Source organism: Nanorana parkeri, unplaced genomic scaffold (genome assembly GCF_000935625.1).
Source record: "Nanorana parkeri isolate BGI_ZX_2015 unplaced genomic scaffold, ASM93562v1 scaffold340, whole genome shotgun sequence".
Lineage (NCBI taxonomy): Eukaryota > Metazoa > Chordata > Amphibia > Anura > Dicroglossidae > Nanorana > Nanorana parkeri.
The window spans coordinates 875,878-895,517 of record NW_017306608.1 but is presented as its reverse complement, the minus strand read 5'-3'; the positions used below and the strand labels follow the sequence as shown (position 1 = coordinate 895,517).

The 19,640-nt window shown below is 42.4% G+C and overlaps 2 protein-coding genes across 9 annotated transcripts in view; both read right to left on the bottom strand.

The window, feature by feature from the left end:
• The window catches only part of ZNF622 (zinc finger protein 622), a 17,460-nt gene extending 16,886 nt beyond the window's left edge, over positions 1-574 (bottom strand). For 2 of the 6 annotated variants that reach the window (XM_018558448.1, XM_018558453.1), the window contains exon 1: positions 540-574. The gene's annotated coding sequence lies outside the window, so the exon portion shown is untranslated. Of the gene's footprint in view, positions 1-412; positions 417-533 lie in introns of all 6 variants that reach the window. The other 4 variants (XM_018558451.1, XM_018558449.1, XM_018558450.1 and 1 more) reach the window with 4 other exon arrangements.
• An 8,785-nt stretch (positions 575-9,359) lies between these two features.
• FAM134B (family with sequence similarity 134 member B) overlaps positions 9,360-19,640 on the bottom strand; it is a 79,938-nt gene continuing 69,657 nt past the window's right edge. For 2 of the 3 annotated variants that reach the window (XM_018558455.1, XM_018558456.1), the window contains 3 exons: positions 18,493-18,554; positions 17,226-17,352; positions 10,777-11,926 (listed from right to left, as the gene is read on the bottom strand). In XM_018558455.1, the coding sequence (XP_018413957.1) occupies positions 11,448-11,926; positions 17,226-17,352; positions 18,493-18,554 (668 nt within the window). In that variant the 3' untranslated portion in view covers positions 10,777-11,447. Of the gene's footprint in view, positions 9,375-10,776; positions 11,927-17,225; positions 17,353-18,492; positions 18,555-19,640 lie in introns of those variants that run through there. The other variant, XR_001941351.1, reaches the window with a different exon arrangement.

The window sequence follows — 19,640 nt, the reverse complement described above, 5'->3', positions numbered from 1 at the left end:
AGTAAATAAACCTATTTAAAAAAAAAAAAAAATCATGTTGTGGAGGTTTTGGGGATTGCAGAGCACTAAACTGGATCTACGCAGTGAAGATCCACTTTAATGTGACATGGGCATAAATAATCAGCACCCCTTCATTATAAATCAACATGTTTTAGAGGGGAACACACCCTTGGTCTCTTCTAGGCAGTAAGGATTATCAGATAAGAAGGCAGCACACACTATAGACTGCAATCATTCAAGCCAAATCTATACAGTGAGAATATGCACTATAATTATATCCAAACATCCTATTTTACAATATGTCCATTTTCTGAATCACTACTGCTCGCCTTGGATGTGGGTGTATACTGTACACCGAATGTTCCCTTAGTACACACGGCAGCCATGTACCGTGAATAGAGATAACACACACAGCCTGTCAAGACATGTCTGCGCTGAATTATTAGCCCCTACCGAATGTTGCTGCAGTTCTCTGTATACCGATCTATAGTGTTTACACTGAATACAAGTCTATTACAGAAGACACACCAAATACTTACAGTCACGTTTTCCCTAAATCACTTCCTTCTTCCGGTGTTCTATCACATGGGAACTTCCGGGGGCGTGTGCAGCGAGTCCAGAAATCTCACAGCCTACGGCCCGTTAGATTTCTGGAGTTCCGGGGGCAACTTCCGGTGTACAGCATATTGACAAATGGTGTGAACCTTTGGTGACCATCTTGGGTGTGGGCAAAGCAATCAGTATTAGCTCCTTCTGCCATCTGCTGGTGGATTTGTAAAATACAGTCTAGTAGTGAACATTGCAAGCCCCATTCACACTTGAGAGTCGCCGTCTTTGGTCATTTTTTGCACATTTTATGTGTGTCTTTACACGTATTTTTGCATGTTTTGGGGTTTAAGTGTTTTTGTTTTAGCCAATGTAAAGCTGGTTACTAGGAGGGGACTTTTGCAAGGCTTTTTTCAGCTGATCAAATTGTAGTCTATATGGGCAAAAACTGCACGCTCATGCCTCAAAGAAGCTCATGTACGTTTCTGAGCGTTCAATGTGTTCAATGTGAACGAACACAATAGAATAACAAGAAAATATCAGTGTCAAACGTCAAAGCGCTTCGGGGAACATTCTTTAAATCGCTCAGGTGTGAATGGGGGCTAAAGTTGTTCATGCACTCTACGATCTGTTTATTCTCTGTACAATCTTGTTTAGACTTGCCGAAACTATGTAATATGAGGACAAACCTACACAATGTATCAGATCAGTCAGGCCCTGGCTTTACATTAGGGTTGCCACCTGTCCGGGTTTTGAATGCTGTGTCTGGGTTTCATGGCAGCTGAAACCCGGAAATGTCCGTGCGTCGCAAGAGTGTTCGGGTTTCGCTGAAAGAAAAGGTGGCAACCCTACTTTATATAGTTGATGGTAGATATTCAGTAATGTACAAAAAGATTGTATATAGCGTAAAGGGATGCCAACTATCCCAGATTTGTTGGGACAGTCCTTCATCAAGGTTGTTTGTCCCAATGATGTCCTAAGATCACAGGATCATCCTTAATTTAAAGTGACATTAAAGTCAAAACATTTTTTCCCTCCCCCCATGTTAATGTTAGCACTTACCCTAAATTATGTTTCTTAATCCGATCTTCCTCTTCATTCCTGATGTTTTCATCTGTCCCGCCAGCGCTGCGGCGGGTCTCCGATCCACCGATCACCGCCCACCGACCGCAGTCAGCCAAGATTGACGCGTTTCAGGAGCAAGCTTGATTCTGAGGAAGGGGGCTTGCCCCTGAAACGCGTCAATCTTGGCTGACTGCGGTCGGTGATGTGACCGGATACTACCGTGTTACATAGTCGGGGGGATACCATGTTGGGTCAACAGACAGTGTGGCCTTTTGTTTGTTGTTAAAGCCTGATGAAAACGTTTGTTTGTGAGTACTTTTATCCCTTGTTTTATTTATTGTAATAAACGATTTTACACACGGAGGTGGCGCTCTGTTCCCTTTTGTTTTCTATGTAGTGCAAGAGCCTGTCTGATTGGATTCAAAGTGATTGGATAGTTTTCATCGGTCCTCATATTACATAGTTTTGTTAAATATAAAGGACAATGTACAGAGATAGTACAGTCAAATTGTAACGCGTGTTACACCTCTAAGCTGATCTTTAGTCAGCATTTTAAAATTGCTGTTTCATTTCTCCTTCCCTACACAGCTATGGTTAATTGCTGTGATTAAAGCTAATCTCCAGTCAGCACTGAAATATTGCTATTTGATTGCCCCCCAGGTACACAGCAAGAATGAACTGCTCCTTTAGTCCAGGAGAAATAAATAAAGAATACCTTATGACTCGTGCCCCTGGTAGCCAGTGCACTCCCTCCACTCTCTTCCATGGACGGGCTCTCGACGTCTTCATGAGCAATGCACAACCGCGGATCCTTCGTGTGATCGTGCGTTTGTAGCAATCTTTTCTTGGTACTTACTCCTCGTCTCTTTGTGCCCCCAGAAATTTTGTTTGGCCTTGGTGATTTGGCCTCTGACATCATCATGGTTCTGGATGTTTTCATTGATCCATATCCAAGGTATTGGAAGATGGTTACTTGCACTGTTGTTTAATTTTCAAGCATGAGTTCATTACTTTGTGCCTTTTCATGGGTAGACCATGTCTTTTGTGCTTTTCTGCTATTTTTTTAAGTAAGTGGTTGAGGACTTCCTTAGATTCTACAAGCAAAACTGTATCATCTACAAAGCTTATTTTCTGTGTGATCTTGGATTCATACACTGGAATTCTAACATCTTCACAAATACCCTGAAAAACGTAATCTGTATAGGTGTTGAACAGCAGTGGAAACAGAACACATACTTGGTGCACACCTCTTTCTACTGTTATCGCATATTCGCGTTTGGTATCCATCTACATCAGTGGTTCTCCACAACCTGTGGATCGTGACCCAAAAGTGGATCACACCCCCGTTAAATGGCTTGCCTCGTGCCTTCTGATGCGATAGGCGAGAGGCTCCTCAGCCCCTTCCTAACGCCCCCTCCTAACGCAGCTCAGTTCTCCTGCCGCGCTGCCAGATGTCGCTGCGGCTGGGGAGGAGCAGAGAGCAGGCGAGTATTTTTTTTCTACATTTAGCCCTGCTTTGGGCAAGCACAGCGGGTGAGCCGTTTAAGTGATTTTAGCAGCTGTATATCCGCCTATATCACTTGTAATTAGCCTTCTGCTCCCTCCCAACCCCCCTATGGTCCGTCCCCCTCTGCCAGCCACCTCCCTCCCAGCTGGCTGCGGGACCCGGGACCACTGCAAATTACTTCAGGATGGAGAGCAGGGAGCAGACCAGAGAACGGAAGTTAACAGTGAGACGGGAACGCTGTGCACACAGCCCTCCTGTCTCAGCTGTCACAGGAGTTCCAGTTTTAAAAATAAAAAAAATTTAAAAATAATTATAATAAAAAAATAATAATTTTACCGTTGGGGGTCACCACAACTTGGCAAAATTTACCAAGGGGTCCCTGCCCTAGAAAGGGTGAGAACCACTGATCTACATAAACTTCTTGCTGTTTGTTATAAATAGTGGCTATTAGACTGTCGTTTTTTGTTCGATCAAATGCCTTGACAATGTCAATGAAGCATACAATGTAGACATGCTTCCCGATGCTTGTTGATCTGATTTGCTAGCAGGGTTTTTGGGTGTTGGCCTGATGGCAGTTAACTGAAATCTGATTACATGTGAAATCTGAAATAATGTAGCTAGCAGTTAAATATGTGACTATTAAACAAAGTCAAATGAATACATACATTTATCTGTAATAATAAAGCAAGGCATACATCAGCACTAACAAGATATTCCTTGTGGTGAAATGATGTCCAAACACTGCAAACAGTATACCTGTCTAAAGAACTGAATTGGCTAGGTCGGAAATTTTCATTTCTTGTCATGTCCCTGTAAAATGTCAGTTGGATCCCAGAAGCTTACACATACAGGCTTCCATGCAAGGAGAAAACATTGTTTGACGTAAAATTCTGTCTTACTATTTTTTTATGTAGAGGAGATTGGGTTGATGTAAAAAAAAATCTTATTAATTTAGGTTAATGTTTTGTTCTTTGTTGTTATACATGAGGGCAGCCATATTACTCAATATAACCACAGGCTCTGGTTCCTGCTTTACAGTTCTGCACAATGGCTGTGTGTTACTGCTCCATCTTGCAGAGCAAGTCTGAGTTGGCTGGCTCAATGAAAATATACCAGTATGAAAATCATGTAGTAGTCCATGAACCCATGCAAACCTTGCAACCCCTAATATAGATGCACAAGGAGGTTCCCAGGGACATCAGGTGCCTTCCTTACATCAGAGGCATGTGTGAAAAGTTTGAGGCACCCCCGAGGAAGCCAGAAAGGCTGCTCTAGACCTCCAGTATTGTGTATATCCATTGCAGCTTATTGCTCTAGACCTCCAGTATTGTGTATATCCATTGACCTTTACTGATTACTGTATCGATATCGATAGATCCCTATGAAGCTTTAGATTTCAGTGATTTGGTGTAATCAGACTACTGTAATAAAAGTCTAAAGAAACAGCTGTAGTTATAAATAAACACCAGTTTGACATTTTGAATAACTTTATTCATATTGTTATTTGAGCCCTAAGTCGTTTCATGTTCCACCTTATATCTGTATACCGAACTACTTAAATGAGTAAAATATCAAAGTGCATTGTTTATCGTTATGTTGTAAGCAACCTTCAGCAAATGATACAATAAATAATTGTAAAAACAAATCAATGAACAGTACACATGTAGCTCTAAAAGCAATAAAACCAGAGGACCTCTTATAAACACCGTAACTTTCCTACTCTCACAGTTTACAAGTACAGAGCAATCATAGCATGGAGACAAAATAAAAAATGGGTCAGCCCATCAAAACCAAGATCTTAGTTTGTTTTCTTGATGCTGGAGAGTTTAAGCTGATCTGCAGACACAAGAACGTAGATATTTTAATAAATAGCCACATAGGATATAAATCTACTTTGTGTATTACTTTGTAAAATAGCAGTGGCATCATCACTGTGCTGTACATAACCTGGGCAGAGAGCAAAACTGTGGGAGGGACTCAGCAGGCTCCACCTACTACGGGCTACCTGCAGAAAACTACAGGAGGGGACGGATACAAGACCAGTCACCCTGCACAAGGAGAGAGCAGCACTGACTGGCCTTTATTTCAGAAAGCTCCAGCACAGAAATGTTTTACACTGGACTATTGAACAAATCTGGTATAAAAACACATCAAGATTCAAATAAGAATACACATGCGTGTTTGCTTATTCTGAAGTTCAGCTTTACCCACCTAACATTTATTATTCAGTGTTGAGACCTCTATAATTTATGAACACCTTCACCAAGAGAAATAAGGGGCTTTGATTGTAAAACACCTTGTAAAAATACTTGTTCTCTGGCTTTTTAATGTATTTTTTATTATTAAGAATGCAGGAAGAGTGGGAATACCCAAAACTCAAAGGCAGGTGTAAACTGGTAGGAACTGGGTAAGTGGGGCACCTAACCACCAAGAGATATAAGACACCAAGGGGTGAATCAGCACACCAGACGATGCGTATAACTAAAATTATGCTTTTGGGTGGACTGACCCTTTCATGAGTGCACTTCTAGAATCACTATTCCATGTAAGCCCAGAGGAACCAACGCTAACATGTATATTAGATACAATTACAGATCCAGTTTTGAACACAATAAAGAGGGCATCATACCTTTGTCATGTGAGAATGGCACTTCATCATCTTAAAGCAGCCTTACCTATATATTTCCCAGTAACTGTGTCATTTCCTCACCGTTACTGTTGCCTCATAGGTTGAAAAAGTCAAGCAAAGCTATCAGTAAATTGAAACTCTCAATATCTACAGCCTTCAGTGACGTGAAATATATAAATGCCGGTTACAAAAACAGAATGTTACCAGGCTTTTCATTAACAGCTTTTGTATCTATTATGTTATTTAACTGACATTTCTCCTATTAATCTACTTATTCTAACTCTATTCTCATCTTGGTTCCAAAAAGGAAGACATCCTTAGACTGTCATAGACTTCAGCTACAAATACCCATTAAAAACTGGGGGCTGATAAAGGTTTTTATTTTGAGATGCACGCATTTCTGTTTTTGGAGATGAAAAGGTATTTATTTTGGAGCACTTTGGGTTCTATATAATAACCTGGTACAATGGGAGAGCAGCAATATATAATGAACCATGGAAACCATTCAGAGATGAACATTCATTAGACACTGTACAGAGATGTCAAAATGTGTCCAATGTACAAAAGGTGTATGAAACGGAATGGCTCGTTATGTATGTAATTTGATTCTGCAGCCCTATTCATTGGCATTACAAATGATAATCTTCACCCCATCCAAGGGAATGTGTTTGACGCAGGGCCTATGTAGGGATTTCTATACAGGCAATGAGGGTACTACACTGCCCATCAATGACTGCACTCATGGGCAACTCAAAGCTGATTTTTAAAGCAGAACTCCTGGGAAAAGTTTTCTTAACCCTCACAGTTGGGCTACCTCGTAAGCGTCCAAACGTCCTACACACGGTGCATAGAACGTGATGACTTAGGGACCTTAGACCACTGCAGCGGAGGGGGAATAAGGTGGAATGGATTGGTTTAAGAGCAAGCCGACTCCGAGGATCGGGTGAGTATAACTTTTTTTATTTTACAGCCTAGACAAAAACAAGCAATGAACCCTTGCAGAGCAGAGGTAGCCCCACTGCAAGGGATAAGAAAAAATTCCCCGTCGTTCTGCTTTAAATCTTCCACCCAGCTATACATTGGGTTAATGTAATTGGCATGACATTCACTCCATTAGATGGAACCAAGGAGCACAGGAATTTCCTATGCTCCTCGGCTCCTTGAGATTGGTTGCTAACATTTACAGCAAATGATTGCTCTATGCATAATGGTAATAATCCCTTTAGTGTTATATAGAAATGTAATTAAAGCGGACCTTTACCCTCAAAAATCTAATTCTACCAATGCATCCCTCTATGTATGATGATTAATAATAACATAGACATGTCAGGTGTAAAATGCTGTAATTTTGAAATGCTTACACTTGCAGAACATTCACTTCCTGCTTCCTGCTTTGAAAGGGCAAAATGACTTGTTTGCCAAAGCAATACACACTGGGATTGCTTTGTCATTGAAATGCTGATGATGTAAGTGCCAAAAGCATTACATCCTGGGAAGGTTACATAAGCAGAGCATTGCTGGGAAGTCTCATTTGTAATCATACGAGATCTCAGAGACAGGCATTTTCCTCCCCTGAGATGATGTGCATGGTCACATGTCCTAGTCACATATCTAGTCACATGTGCCAGAGTTCCAGGATGTAAAAGGAGAGCTAGTAATCTGCCCTTAGTAAACATGGCCACTGTCAGAAGACTGGGGAAGAAAAGAGAAATAAGGTATGCAAGGAATACAAAGCCGGCAATTATCTAGAAGTATCTGTTTGTAGATTGTCATTACTAAACATGTCTAAAGATGTGTTTGTTGTTATTTTAAAGATATGTGTAAAGGTCTGCTTTCAGCCTTGTGAATAACAGACAGAACTACCAGGATTATAAATATATTGGACTGTGTCTCAGATATATAAAATCAATACAGAACAGACACTAAAAATAAAAGTTATAGCCCTTACTGAAACTACTATGAGAACTTATCACTTTATAACAGTAAATGTAAATCAGCGAGTGAGTCTGTACAGAGCAAAGCAGATATAGCAGATATATGTGAAAAAGTAAGTGCACCCTATGGAAGCTGTTGACTTCTTTAACATAAGAACAGGCAAACATTAGATCTTCATTCAAATAGTATCTGCAAGTAAAGGTGATATATTTAAACAAATAGAAAATAGAAAACCAGGTGCACTCCTTACCGGAACAATAGTAGACCTGCAAAAGCAGGTGGGTGCTTGTAGCGACCACGGACGGCACCGTGTATAACACAAGAATATAAAGTAAGAGTCGTCAGCACACCAGAAGTAATTCAGCAAAAGTCCATTTATTGACACATTGCCATTCAAAAACAAGCGCTTTCTGAGCCTCATGGGTACCCCTTCATCAGGCTCATTTCTGAGCCTGATGAAGGGGTACCCTTGAGGCCCCGAAAGCGCTTGTTTTTGAATGGCAATGTGTCAATAAATGGACTTTTGCTGAATTACTTCTGGTGTGCTGGCGACTCTTACTTTACATATTTGAACAAATAACACATAACATTGTCATGGTGTAAACATACTCAGAATCTAACTGGACTAGGAATAAATCCTTCAGCACAATAATGATCCAAAGAACACTAGCAAATGGCAAAACACTAGCACCAAGGAATGGTTACACAAATAAATGGAGGGTTATGGACTGGCCTTGTCCAAGTTCTGACTTAAATCCTGTGTGTGGGTTAAAAAGGCAGTTCATGCAAAGAAGGCAACAAATATGTTGCAAGTGAAGGAAATCTGCATGGTGGAGTGGTCAACCTTTTCAACAAGTTGATTTCTGAGACTGGTGGGCGGTTATGCAAAATGTCTACAAGACGTAATTTCTACTAAAGGGGGTAATATCAACTTTTGAGTCCAAAGGTGTACTTACTTTCTCCACAGTACACCATAACGTCTACTGATATTTTTGTTGAATAATGATTGAACATTTTCCTGTTCAAATATGTTGAAAGAGTCAACAATTTCCATGATGTGTACCTACTTTCACATGACTATAAATTGTGGCACTTGTCTGGTAAACATAATAAGAAATATATTTCTTTAGTTGATGGTTGCACTTTTTACAACAGATATAATCCTACCCTCTGTATTGATACAAAAATGACCAATGTGAATTCTTGCCGGTCACATGGTACATAGTTATCCTCTTATGTACCTCAGGAGCTGCAGCGGTTGGCTAAGTACGTATTTTACATGTAAGCTAATCAAGCATATTAATATTACTTGCAGCATTTTAAATGTTGGGACTGTTGGCTTTTTCTGTCATGGTATTTAATGGAATTTTAAAATGCTGGAAATAAGGTTAACGATGGGTTAAAATACCAAACAATTTTAGAATATTTGGTGTATTTTAGGCACTAACACGCATTTAAACCACTGCGGTTCAGTTACATACAGTATGTTGGGACGTTGTGGTGCCATTAATTTTAAATGGAACCCAAACACACCCCTGTAACGCACCTGTTGTAATAAATGGTCTGCCTTAACGCAATGCCTGTTAGTGCAATACATAACATTGAACGCACCAGAACAGACCTGAAGATAAACTTAAACTGTATGTAAAACCTAACAATCAACTTTTTTTAAAGCACAAAACTTTTTTTTAGCTGAGCTTATCAAATGAAAAGAGTTCTACTCTGTACTTGATGGTGGCAGCAGGGCCAAGAAGATGGCTAATATCTGTCTGGAGATTGCATGCACAGTTAATGTATACACTATGGGTACAGCAGAATGATGGTGTAAGTCTACTCAGTATTGATGAAACTTATATGGTATATAACGCCTTGTTGTTTGAAATAATGAGCACTGAAAGGGATGCTGGTTTGTTAAGCCCTACAAACACGGTACTCCTATAACCAAATTAAACCTGCTCCTTGATAGACTGAATTACAACAAAAACAGTTCTTAAAAATCATAGTATTATAGGGTTGGTGTCCCTGGCCCATCATGACTTGTTTAAAAGAACATAGCTAGTATTTTTTTGAAAATGTAACCGAACCAAAAAAAAAAGATTTTTAAAACCTCTACGGAAATATTGGCCCAGTCATGACAAATGCAGGCTTCCCAGTTCATTACTTTACTGATACAATAGAATATTGTCAAAGTGACACTAAACTCAGGACTTAAACCTTAAAAATGCATTCAAGTACCTAAACTATTAACAAAAATGTATCCTTTTTGTGCATCACTCTCTGAATTGGTGCTGACACTGTCCTTCCTTCCTCCTTTTGTTCTCCATGGTCCCTGTGTGTGTTGTAAAGTAGCCACCGCTCCAAGCTCTCTTCCGTGATGGACTACAACCTCAATACAAATTAGTAATCTAAACATGAGATTGTAGTCCATCCCGGGAGTGAGCTTGGAGTGGTGGCTACTTTACAACATGCACAAGGACCATTAATACATTGTTCAATGCCATTTTTAAATTGAACTAGTATATCTACCCTAATTTGACTTGGTTTTAGCCTCTTGCACTGCCCTGTATAGAAGCACTCATACTGGGAGAGGGAGGGGTAGAACTAAAAGCCAATCATATGTTCTGCATGCAAATGTGTTGACAAGAAACATGCTGAAAGGAGGAGAGAGCAAAGTGAAAGAGCTCATAAGTGTGTTGCTGCACTTTCACTGTCTAGTCAGCCGACTGGGGTGGAGAGAGGACACCACTGTGTTCCTGGGCTGTGCTGCGTAAAAGAGCAGTGAAAATTGCAGGAGTGGATGGACTCAAATACAAATCCATTGGCAGGTAAAGACTCTTTTGTTTACGTATTTTATTTGTGTAGTTAGCTATCTGCTTGTGGTTCAGCTTTAATAACACAAATGTTAAATTCGATTAAAGCCAGGCAAGTTACCAACTGATTCTAACCAGCCAGAGAATTTATATTATCTGCTGTTTCTGTGCACAGCGTGGAACAACCATTATTTACAACACATACTAGTTAAGGTATGAAACTCATCTTAACTACTACTATATTTGGATTACCTTTTATAAGAATTACATTTCCTATAATATGTATTTCCGTCTTCCATATATCCCAATAAAAGAGGTAATGGCACTTTTCCTGAACTTAGTTGCCAAACATCTCTTGACCTGTCTAATTGATTAAAGTGCAAAAAAATTCCAAGTTCATTTGGCAGATATAATAGAGTTGCATTGATATTATATGGCTATTCAGAGAGTAGATGTTAGGAGGTGATACTACAAACAAGAGAATTCTGCATTGTATAATGGAGCACCCTTGAATAAGCGAGCACCACAACGTTCAGCCTCTCCATACTCTTCTTACTGCCTGTAGCCGGAACTATATTAACATTCATAAAGATTCTTACAGTCTAAGAGATCTGTTTGTAAACCCTGTTATGCATCAGGTGAAACATTTTTAAGTTTAATTCCTTCAACATATAAGGACACTGTGTTATACCTACCTTACATATATAAAGTAGTCAGCTCCATGCAACACCTTCAAGGGGAGGTGGGGAAACTATTAGTGAGACAGCTAAGAACATCTGCAACAGGTTACATAGGCCTAGTCTGACTAAAGGGAACAATATTTAAAGCTTACAGTTTACACATTTTCCCTAATGATTCTTGCTGCATGTTAAATGCTTGTACGATGTATTTGTTCCTGTGAGGCCTTCACATTTTCTTCACAATCTGTAGTAAAAGGAGTGGAAAGGTTGGTATGTTAATGCCCACCCAATAGACTGGAGAGGAATCCTGAAGACCTTTTGCTCTCGGATTCTTGGCTTGATGAGTACCCCACTTCCTCTTCTATGTCCTCCAGTTCTGACTGGTCCAAAAGTTCAAAGTCATCAGCTTCGTCAGTGTCAGTATCATCAATAGAAGTTGGAGCAGGAGTTTGTGAAGAGAGAAAGGCTGACTGTAACTGGCCAGTGATAGCTGCTGAAACAGCGGCTGTGATGACCTCATTAGCAACATCATTTACTAGATTACATGGCTGCTCAGTGGCCAGAAGCAATGACAACACTGATGTTGAACTCTTTTCAGCACGTGCTTTTTGACTCTCTTTGTGTTTTCTCTTTGGAATGGCAGGCAGGCCTATGCTAGAGTCTTCATCGTTGGATGGGGAACCGTTCTCAGCAGATGGGAATTCAGTGAGGCCTCTGGTGAAGCCTTCCTCCTGGTCACTTTGCCGATCCAGATCTGTGTTATGAAAAAAAAATGCTTATTCGAGTTGAGAACTGTAACAAGGACACTCCACTGTAGTCCAGGTAAGTCAAGGAAACACAGTTTATTGAAAGGGCAAACACAAAATAGCTTGAAACAGCAACATAAGACAGTCCTTGTTATGGCTCTGTAGCTTTCCTCAGCTACAAGACACTCACGCTGCTCACCCCTCGTGAGCCCTCACTCTGCTCTCTTAGCAGACTGTACCGCAGGTCCTCGGGTCACCGACCTTCCTGACCTCTCCCAGCCACCCCTGGCTGTTCCGTGTGCGTCTAGCATGAACCCGAGGTGGTCTGTGTCCGTGTGCTCCCTGCACACACACAACTCCAACACTCCCCAGGGTGGAGCTCTCCTGATTCACAGGTGGGGCCCTGAACACATCCCAGCACACTCTTCATGAAGGATGTACACAGGTGCACAATCAGGTGCTGGTCACTACCAAAGCATGGACCCAGGAATGGAGATTTCATCCCACCCAGAGCTCTAAGAAATCTCCTGGCTCCAGGATCCCAACTATGATCCAGACAACCTGGAAATAACTGAAAAGGCAGTTCTCTCCTGGTACACGTACTGTCTTCCTGCAGCCACTCAGCCCCTCTGGCTGAGAACCCTGGGTGACTTTGAGGCCACCTAACACCGTGGTATTGGCTTACACTGCCACAGAACTAAAATGCACTGTATTAGCTAACCAAAGGAAAAACCCATTGATTCAAGATAAAACCTAGATAAAGGTGTTTAACCTTAGGCTGAATAATATGCAGGAGACCAAATTCCTTTACATGTCATATAAAATGTACACCAATGTAAGAGTGTGATGGACACAAAACTATAATGCACTGTATTAGTTAACAGAGGAAGAAACCCCTATATTCAAGATAACACCTAGATAAAAGTGTTGAACCTTATGCTGAATAATATGCAGAACACCAAATAGAGAGCAAACTCCTTTACATGCCATATAAATGTACACCAATGTGACACAAAGGCTGACTCTCACATCAGCACAAGGTTCCAATGGTAAAGAACCGCTGGTATGAATAGTAGCTTTAAAGTAATTGTGTCTATCCACAGTGGCGTCATAAGGGGGGTGCGGCCCGCACCCGGGTGACACCATTGGAGGGGTGACACCAAAATGACTTACAGTATCACCCCCTCTGAAAAGTCGGGCGCTCGGTCATGGACCGAACGCCCGACAGTATCAGGAGAGAGTAGGGGACCCGGCGGCATACCTTATCCCGCCGGGTGGCTGTCTCCTCCTCTCTTTGCCGGCGTCCATCACCAAGATGGCCGCCGGCAGGTATCAGAATACTGTCGCGCGTGCACGTCATCGCGCACACGAGTGGTGACGTCACACGCACGTGCGGTGACGCCACACGCATGTGCGGTGACGTCTCGGCGGGGTGACACTCGAACACCGCTCCGGGTGTCACCCAGCCTCAGGACCCCCCTGTCTGTGCATAGAAGGCAGGCAGTACATGATATAAAGATCCAATAGGAATGCCATTTCTTTACATTTGGGCAAAGGAAAAAGGTTTCTTAACTTCCCTCCTCCCAACCAGCATATGCTCACCTTTCTTTGCTCCTACTCCTCCATATGACAGCTCAAGGTGGCTTGTGATTGGTCTGGCACTGTCACATGGGGCTGGAAAAGGCACCAGTAGCTTTGTATGAGCTCTGGCCAAGTAGGTTTGGAACTTAAAAACAGCTTTAATTGCCAGTTTCTGGTAGTTAAACAGAGTGTCACAGGGGTGAAGTTGAGTATGTACCTGCTGGAGGGGTGGGGGGTCAAGTGACCCTTTAACTCTGGCCTGAATTGCAAAGGAAAGGGTCACCTTAAAGGAGAAATTTAGTTAAGAGTCAAACCATCAGTAAACGTCTATCACAACCTGTTCAGTAGCCAGTACTTCATTTTAATGTAATGTATTAGTAAAGGTGCTCATACACCTTGAGATTATCATACGATAATCGCAGGAAATCCCGCGATCGTACGAAAAAGTCTTGCGATGGTTGTAAGGTGTATGGGCACCTTAAGCTTCAGAAATCATTCTACTAAATGTTAAAACTCTCAGCCACTGCAGTTTCCTGTTGATAATACCAGTATTGATTTTGGATGTATCTGCCTTAACTCAGGTCACACATACGTTGTATATTGGGATCTACTTAAAGGCGTATTTCAACTTCTGCCGCCAAATTGGGATAACACCTACTTTATATTTGTTCCTTTTCACATAGCATAACTTAAAATATTAAAAAATTGCATCTTACCTATTTTACTTGCTCTTCTCTGAAAACTTCAAAACGTGTGTTTTCCTATTCTATGTAATGTTTAGGAGTTAACGTTTACAATAATTAACCTGTCTGTATTGTGCTGGAAACTCTTAGCAGTTGTAACTAGACTTGAACACTGTCTGTCCTAACAAAGGGTTAAATATCTCCAAGCTAGGGTGGTATATTGCATGTTAATGCATTCCGTCCCCAGTTTGTCCCTCCACATTCACTTTGGAATTGTTCAAAATAGCTTGCAGTCTGCCCCAAGGTCTGCTCTAAAGAAACAACTAGAAAGGTAAGAAATATTTTGTAGGTATGCTGTGTGAATGGCAGCGTATGCTGTGTGAACGGCAGAACAAACATACAGCATAGTGGGGTTTTGTCAAATGTGACTGTAAAACTGTAAATACACTTTAAGACACAGGTCAACATTAGAAAGGATTTATGTCTTCATGTCAAAAGCAGACCTTTCAAGCACAGTGCGCCGAAATCTGATGCGGACAGATTAGGCCTTTCTGTTGAAGAGACACTACCACTTCAAAAATCTTTATAATCTGACACTTCCAGGAGTGTCAGATTCTTGGTCTCCCGTTGCACTTGGTGGTTCCTTTCCGACAGCCCCTATGTCACTATAGGCCACAGTATTGATGCAGGGAATAGAGAGAGTAACCACTGAGGTCAGAAGAGGAGATCAACACTCCCAAAAGTATTGGTTTCTGAAGCTCTTCCCTTAAATACAATAGTGATTAGTAGTGTAAGCAGCAGGAGAGGTAAGTATGTACGATCTTCTTTACAGGGAAACCTTTTTTTCAGTAAAGAAGAGAAGAGTTAGACTGCAGCAGTACTCTAACCCTTACATATGCGTTGAACGTGATTTACTGTAATATGTCATTGACAGAAGAGATACAGTGTTAGATAGAACTGTGGAGTCAGTGGTATGAACACTAAGTGCTCACACCATAAACAGGGCGTTCCAGACCGATCAGCTGCTGGTACGCACTGAACCACATTCTGGTTGGCTTTCTACGTTCAGGGGTGGGAGGGGGCTTGGCTGTGTGTTGAAGTCAATGGCACCGCAGCCACTCCCCCTGCCCCCAGTGCGATCACCCGCACTAGAACGCATGGCACATCATTGCCTGTGTTCTGGTCCAGTGCGATCTGAAAAAATAGTGCATACAGCATTTTTTCAGATCGCACTGGACCAGAACGCAGGCACTAATGTGCCATGTGTTCTGGTGCGAGCGATCGCACTGTGGTGGGGGCGTGGCTGCGGTGCCATTAACGTCAACGCACCACCACCCCCTCACCCCTGAATGCAGGAAGCCAGCTGGGATGCCCTCCAGTGCATTCCAGCAGAGTATCGTGACAGGCCCTTAGGACAGAGAAGAGGGGCATTCCTGAGTTTTACTGTAGTATTACATCTGTACTTTACTCTATGCCTTAACCTAACCTGTAAAGCAGGGGTGCCCATTAGGTCAATTGCGATCTACCAGTCGATGGAAAAGCCTGTCCTGTCATCCCACGGTGCACATGCGGCTGAACCCGTCCGACTCTGCAGACGGGAAGGGGCGGGACACCTCTCCAAGTCTGCACGATCGGCCACACGAGCACCGCGGGAGGACGGGACACCGCACCTGAGAGGAGACCCAGAAAGCTGGTGGAGTGCAGGTAGGAAAAGACAGCAGCGAGAGAGAAGAGAGACAGCACGAGCGAGAGTTAGAGAGAGAGAGAGACAGCAGTGAGCGAGTGAGAGACAGCAGCAAGAGAGAGAGACAGCAGTGAGCGAGCGACAGCATTGAGCGAGAGAGAAGAGAGGCAGTGAGAGAGAGAAGAGAGACAGCAGTGAGCGAGAGAGAAGAGAGGCAGTGAGAGAGAAGAGAGACAGCAGTGAGCGAGAGAGAAGAGAGGCAGTGAGCGAGTGAGAGACAGCAGTGAGCGAGCGAGAGAGAAGAGAGGCAGCGAGATGGAGAGAGAAGAGAGACAGCAGTGAGCGAGCGAGAGACAGCATCGAGCGAGAGAGAAGAGAGGCAGCGAGATAGAGAGAGAAGAGAGACAGCAGCGAGAGAGGGAGAAAGACAGCAGCGGGAGAGAGAGGAGGGAGACAGCAGAGAGAGAGAGAGGGAGGAGGGAGACAGCAGAGAGAGAGAGAAAGCAGAGAGAGAGAGAGGGCACATGCTGTGCTCTCTGCCTGTGCTGACTCTCATCAGTTACATTGTTCCCAGCTAACTCCATGTACTACCAGACAGCTCCTCCCTATGTTAAGGAGCAGAAGAAAAGGGGAGGCATTCTTTAGTCCTGTCCCAGGTTGTCAACGCTTCTCCTTTATAGATTAAGTATAGTGATTATTATCACCCTAGGACAGGAAATGTCTTACTGGCAAGATCACCAGGTAAAAATAGAGGGGAAAAAAGCCTGAAAAAAGACTAAAACCTAATGCAGCCACATTTATGACTCCCATAATTATGCTTACCATAATGTAATATCAGCAAAATAGTGCATTGTGGCCACTAGATGGAGCCTTTTTTCCCTACGCTGCTCAGCTCCATCTAGTGGCCATAAAGCAGCATTTTCCTAATATTACAGTCGACTTAAAAAGCAATCATACCAAGAACTTTTGTTTTTGCCTCCATTTGCACAGAACAAATGTTCAGAGTTTCGCAGGACCAATGGCCTTGCAAATTGTTTATAAATACACCCCAAATGCTTTGGTAAATTATTATGCAACCTAGTATGATGATTAAAATCACACGTTTCACAACACCAAATTCTGCTTAGTACATAGCAACATACTGAGGTAAATTTATCAAAACTGGAGCAGTTGCCCATGGCAACCAATCAGCATCTCTCATCAGTTTGCTCAGGTAAGATTTGAAAATGAGACAGAAAAGCTGATTGGTTGACATGCAAATCTGCTCCAGATTTTGTCTGCTCCGGTTTTGATAAATTCCCTTCACTGTCTCTGCCCTTAGATTGCGGCAAGCATATTGCAATAGTGATGGGACCATACCATCTGATGTATCTGTCTGTGGAGTGTAGCCCTCTGAAAGGTTAAAGGTTCCATTTTCTGTCCAAGACAAATCTGATGGTTCTGTGTCAGAAATTGACAGTTCCTTGACAATTGATCCTGGAGTGATCTATATGAAAAGGACAGGCAATGATAAGGTTACCCAAGATTTCAGGCAGCCGCCTTCACTGACATTATCATAGTGCACTGAGAAACTTTCCTTACTGATATACAAGAAACATTGACTAATCTGGGAAAACATAGGTGTTCAGTGCATTGCTGGCATGTTGGCAAGCTGTGCATACAAAGGAGAAATGTCAAATGGTCTTTTATCTTGTTTTTAATTGCTGGGCACCTGAACAGCTTTAACGCTATGCTTGCTGAGAAGTCTAAATAGTTATGTTTTGCCCAATGTTCCCTTCCTATTTCTCAGCTGAATGACGCCCAGCACCATCCAACCACTTCCTCTTGTCTATGAGCGTCAAGGACCCGCCCAAAGAAGTTCTCTGGACTGCTTGAGAGAACGTCACCACAGTCTATCAATGTCTTGGAGTGGGGTCAGTTGTACAAAAACCCGTTCATTGATTTGCACCAGTCTCCCAACAGCACCGATGCCACTAGTCCAGTGTATTCCGGGCTCTGCTGCCAACAGAGCTAAGCAATCTTTTTAATAGCTTGTGGATTGTTTTTTCGAACACTTTCATGCATACTTTTGTCTTCTGGAATACTTTGTGGCATAAATTATCAAAGAAACCTCAAACCACAATAGAAGCTATTCTACTTTCTAGCAAAGCACTTATAAACAAAAAATAAATAATTTTTTAGGTAAGGTTGACTGGTGGTTGGCAGCCGGTTTATAGGGATTTAGCAGGCAATGAATGCCTGTTTTTTTTTTTTTATCCAAATAGGGAATTTGCATTGCAGTATTTCATTTTTGTGCTCCTGTTTACGATGGAGCTGGTGGGATGGGCTCCCGATCATGTGACCACTGTGACAGCCAATCACAGATATTTTTTCATTTTAGATAGGGCAAGAGTTAGACCCTCAGTCAGTCCTGCCTGAAAGATCCACTCTCTCTCTGTCTCCTGATGACCATTGTCACTGGTACTGAAAGTAAGCTATGATCCAAACTTTGGAGTTGATGCGTTTTAACTAATTCTACTCTATTCAAAACAAAAATAATTTCTTCAGATAAACTTTGATGGCCAAAAAAAATCATCATACAAGTGACTTGCAAATTGATATATTTAGGGTTAAACACATTATTTACCTGAGGATATAATGCAGACAGATCTATTTCACTGTTTTCTTCAGCAGACTTTTCAGCTTTTTCTGTAGGAAAAAAATAAAAGAAATATTCAATCCCAAATTTTTCTATTTTTGCTTCCTATTAAGCCACTCCTTCTTTCTTTGGTTATTATCTGCATATGCTCAGCATTGTCACTGACATTTGAAGCAGTGGCGTAACAATCACCATAGCGACCCAGGTGGCCGATATGGGACCCTGGGGCACAGTGGGGCCCGGCCAGATGCCGTGCGGGCCGCATGGGTCGTTATGGCATCCTTTGCTGGTGGCTGTCACTGGCGGCTCTGAAGAAGAATGTGCTGCTGTTCAGAACACTGACAGTAATCTGTGCAGAAGCGTGTTCCTCTCCACAGAGTCAATGAGAGTCAGCAGCGGCGGTGGAGCAGGCTGGACCTGGCAGTGGAGGAGAAGGCGGGGCCCGTGGTCGGAAGCAGGGGTGGAGGCGGGGCCCGGTGACGGAGAAGGGCACGCGACGGAGGAGGAGGCGGGGCCCATCAGCAACGGTGGAGGAAGAAGAAAGGTAAGGAGTGCGACCAGCCCATCTGAGGGTGACCCTGCAGAGCCCACCATAGACAGTCTATGGTGGGCTCCGCAGAGTCACTCTCAGGTGGGCTCTGCAAGGGCTATAACTAGAAATCACGGGGGCTTCATACAAAATTTTGCTATGGGGCCCTGTGATTTCTAGTTACACTCCTGATTTGAAGGAAACTAAGTAAAAATACCCATGGAAATGGCATTAGCCCAGTGTATGACACGGGCCCATGGAAATGGCATTAGCCCAGTGTATGACTTAGTTTACACTGCATTCTCACCATCAGATGAAGCTCAACTCAATCGAGTGTCAGGAATGCTACGCGAATAACATTCGCCCAGTGTATGGTTGGATGGAAGTTTTATAAATCAACCCCTAATTGTTGCATGAAAACATCAGAAGGGAGTAGATGCATTTGATGAAGAACTGTGCGTGTTCCTGTTTTAGTGAAGGCTATAGAGCCTTTTAATCTGCACAACCAACTAATCTTCACATATTTTTTTTATTTACCGATATGAAAGAACTTTAGCTGTATTTTCAATGTGACATTTCTGCCGACTCAGCTTAAATATCCCAAACT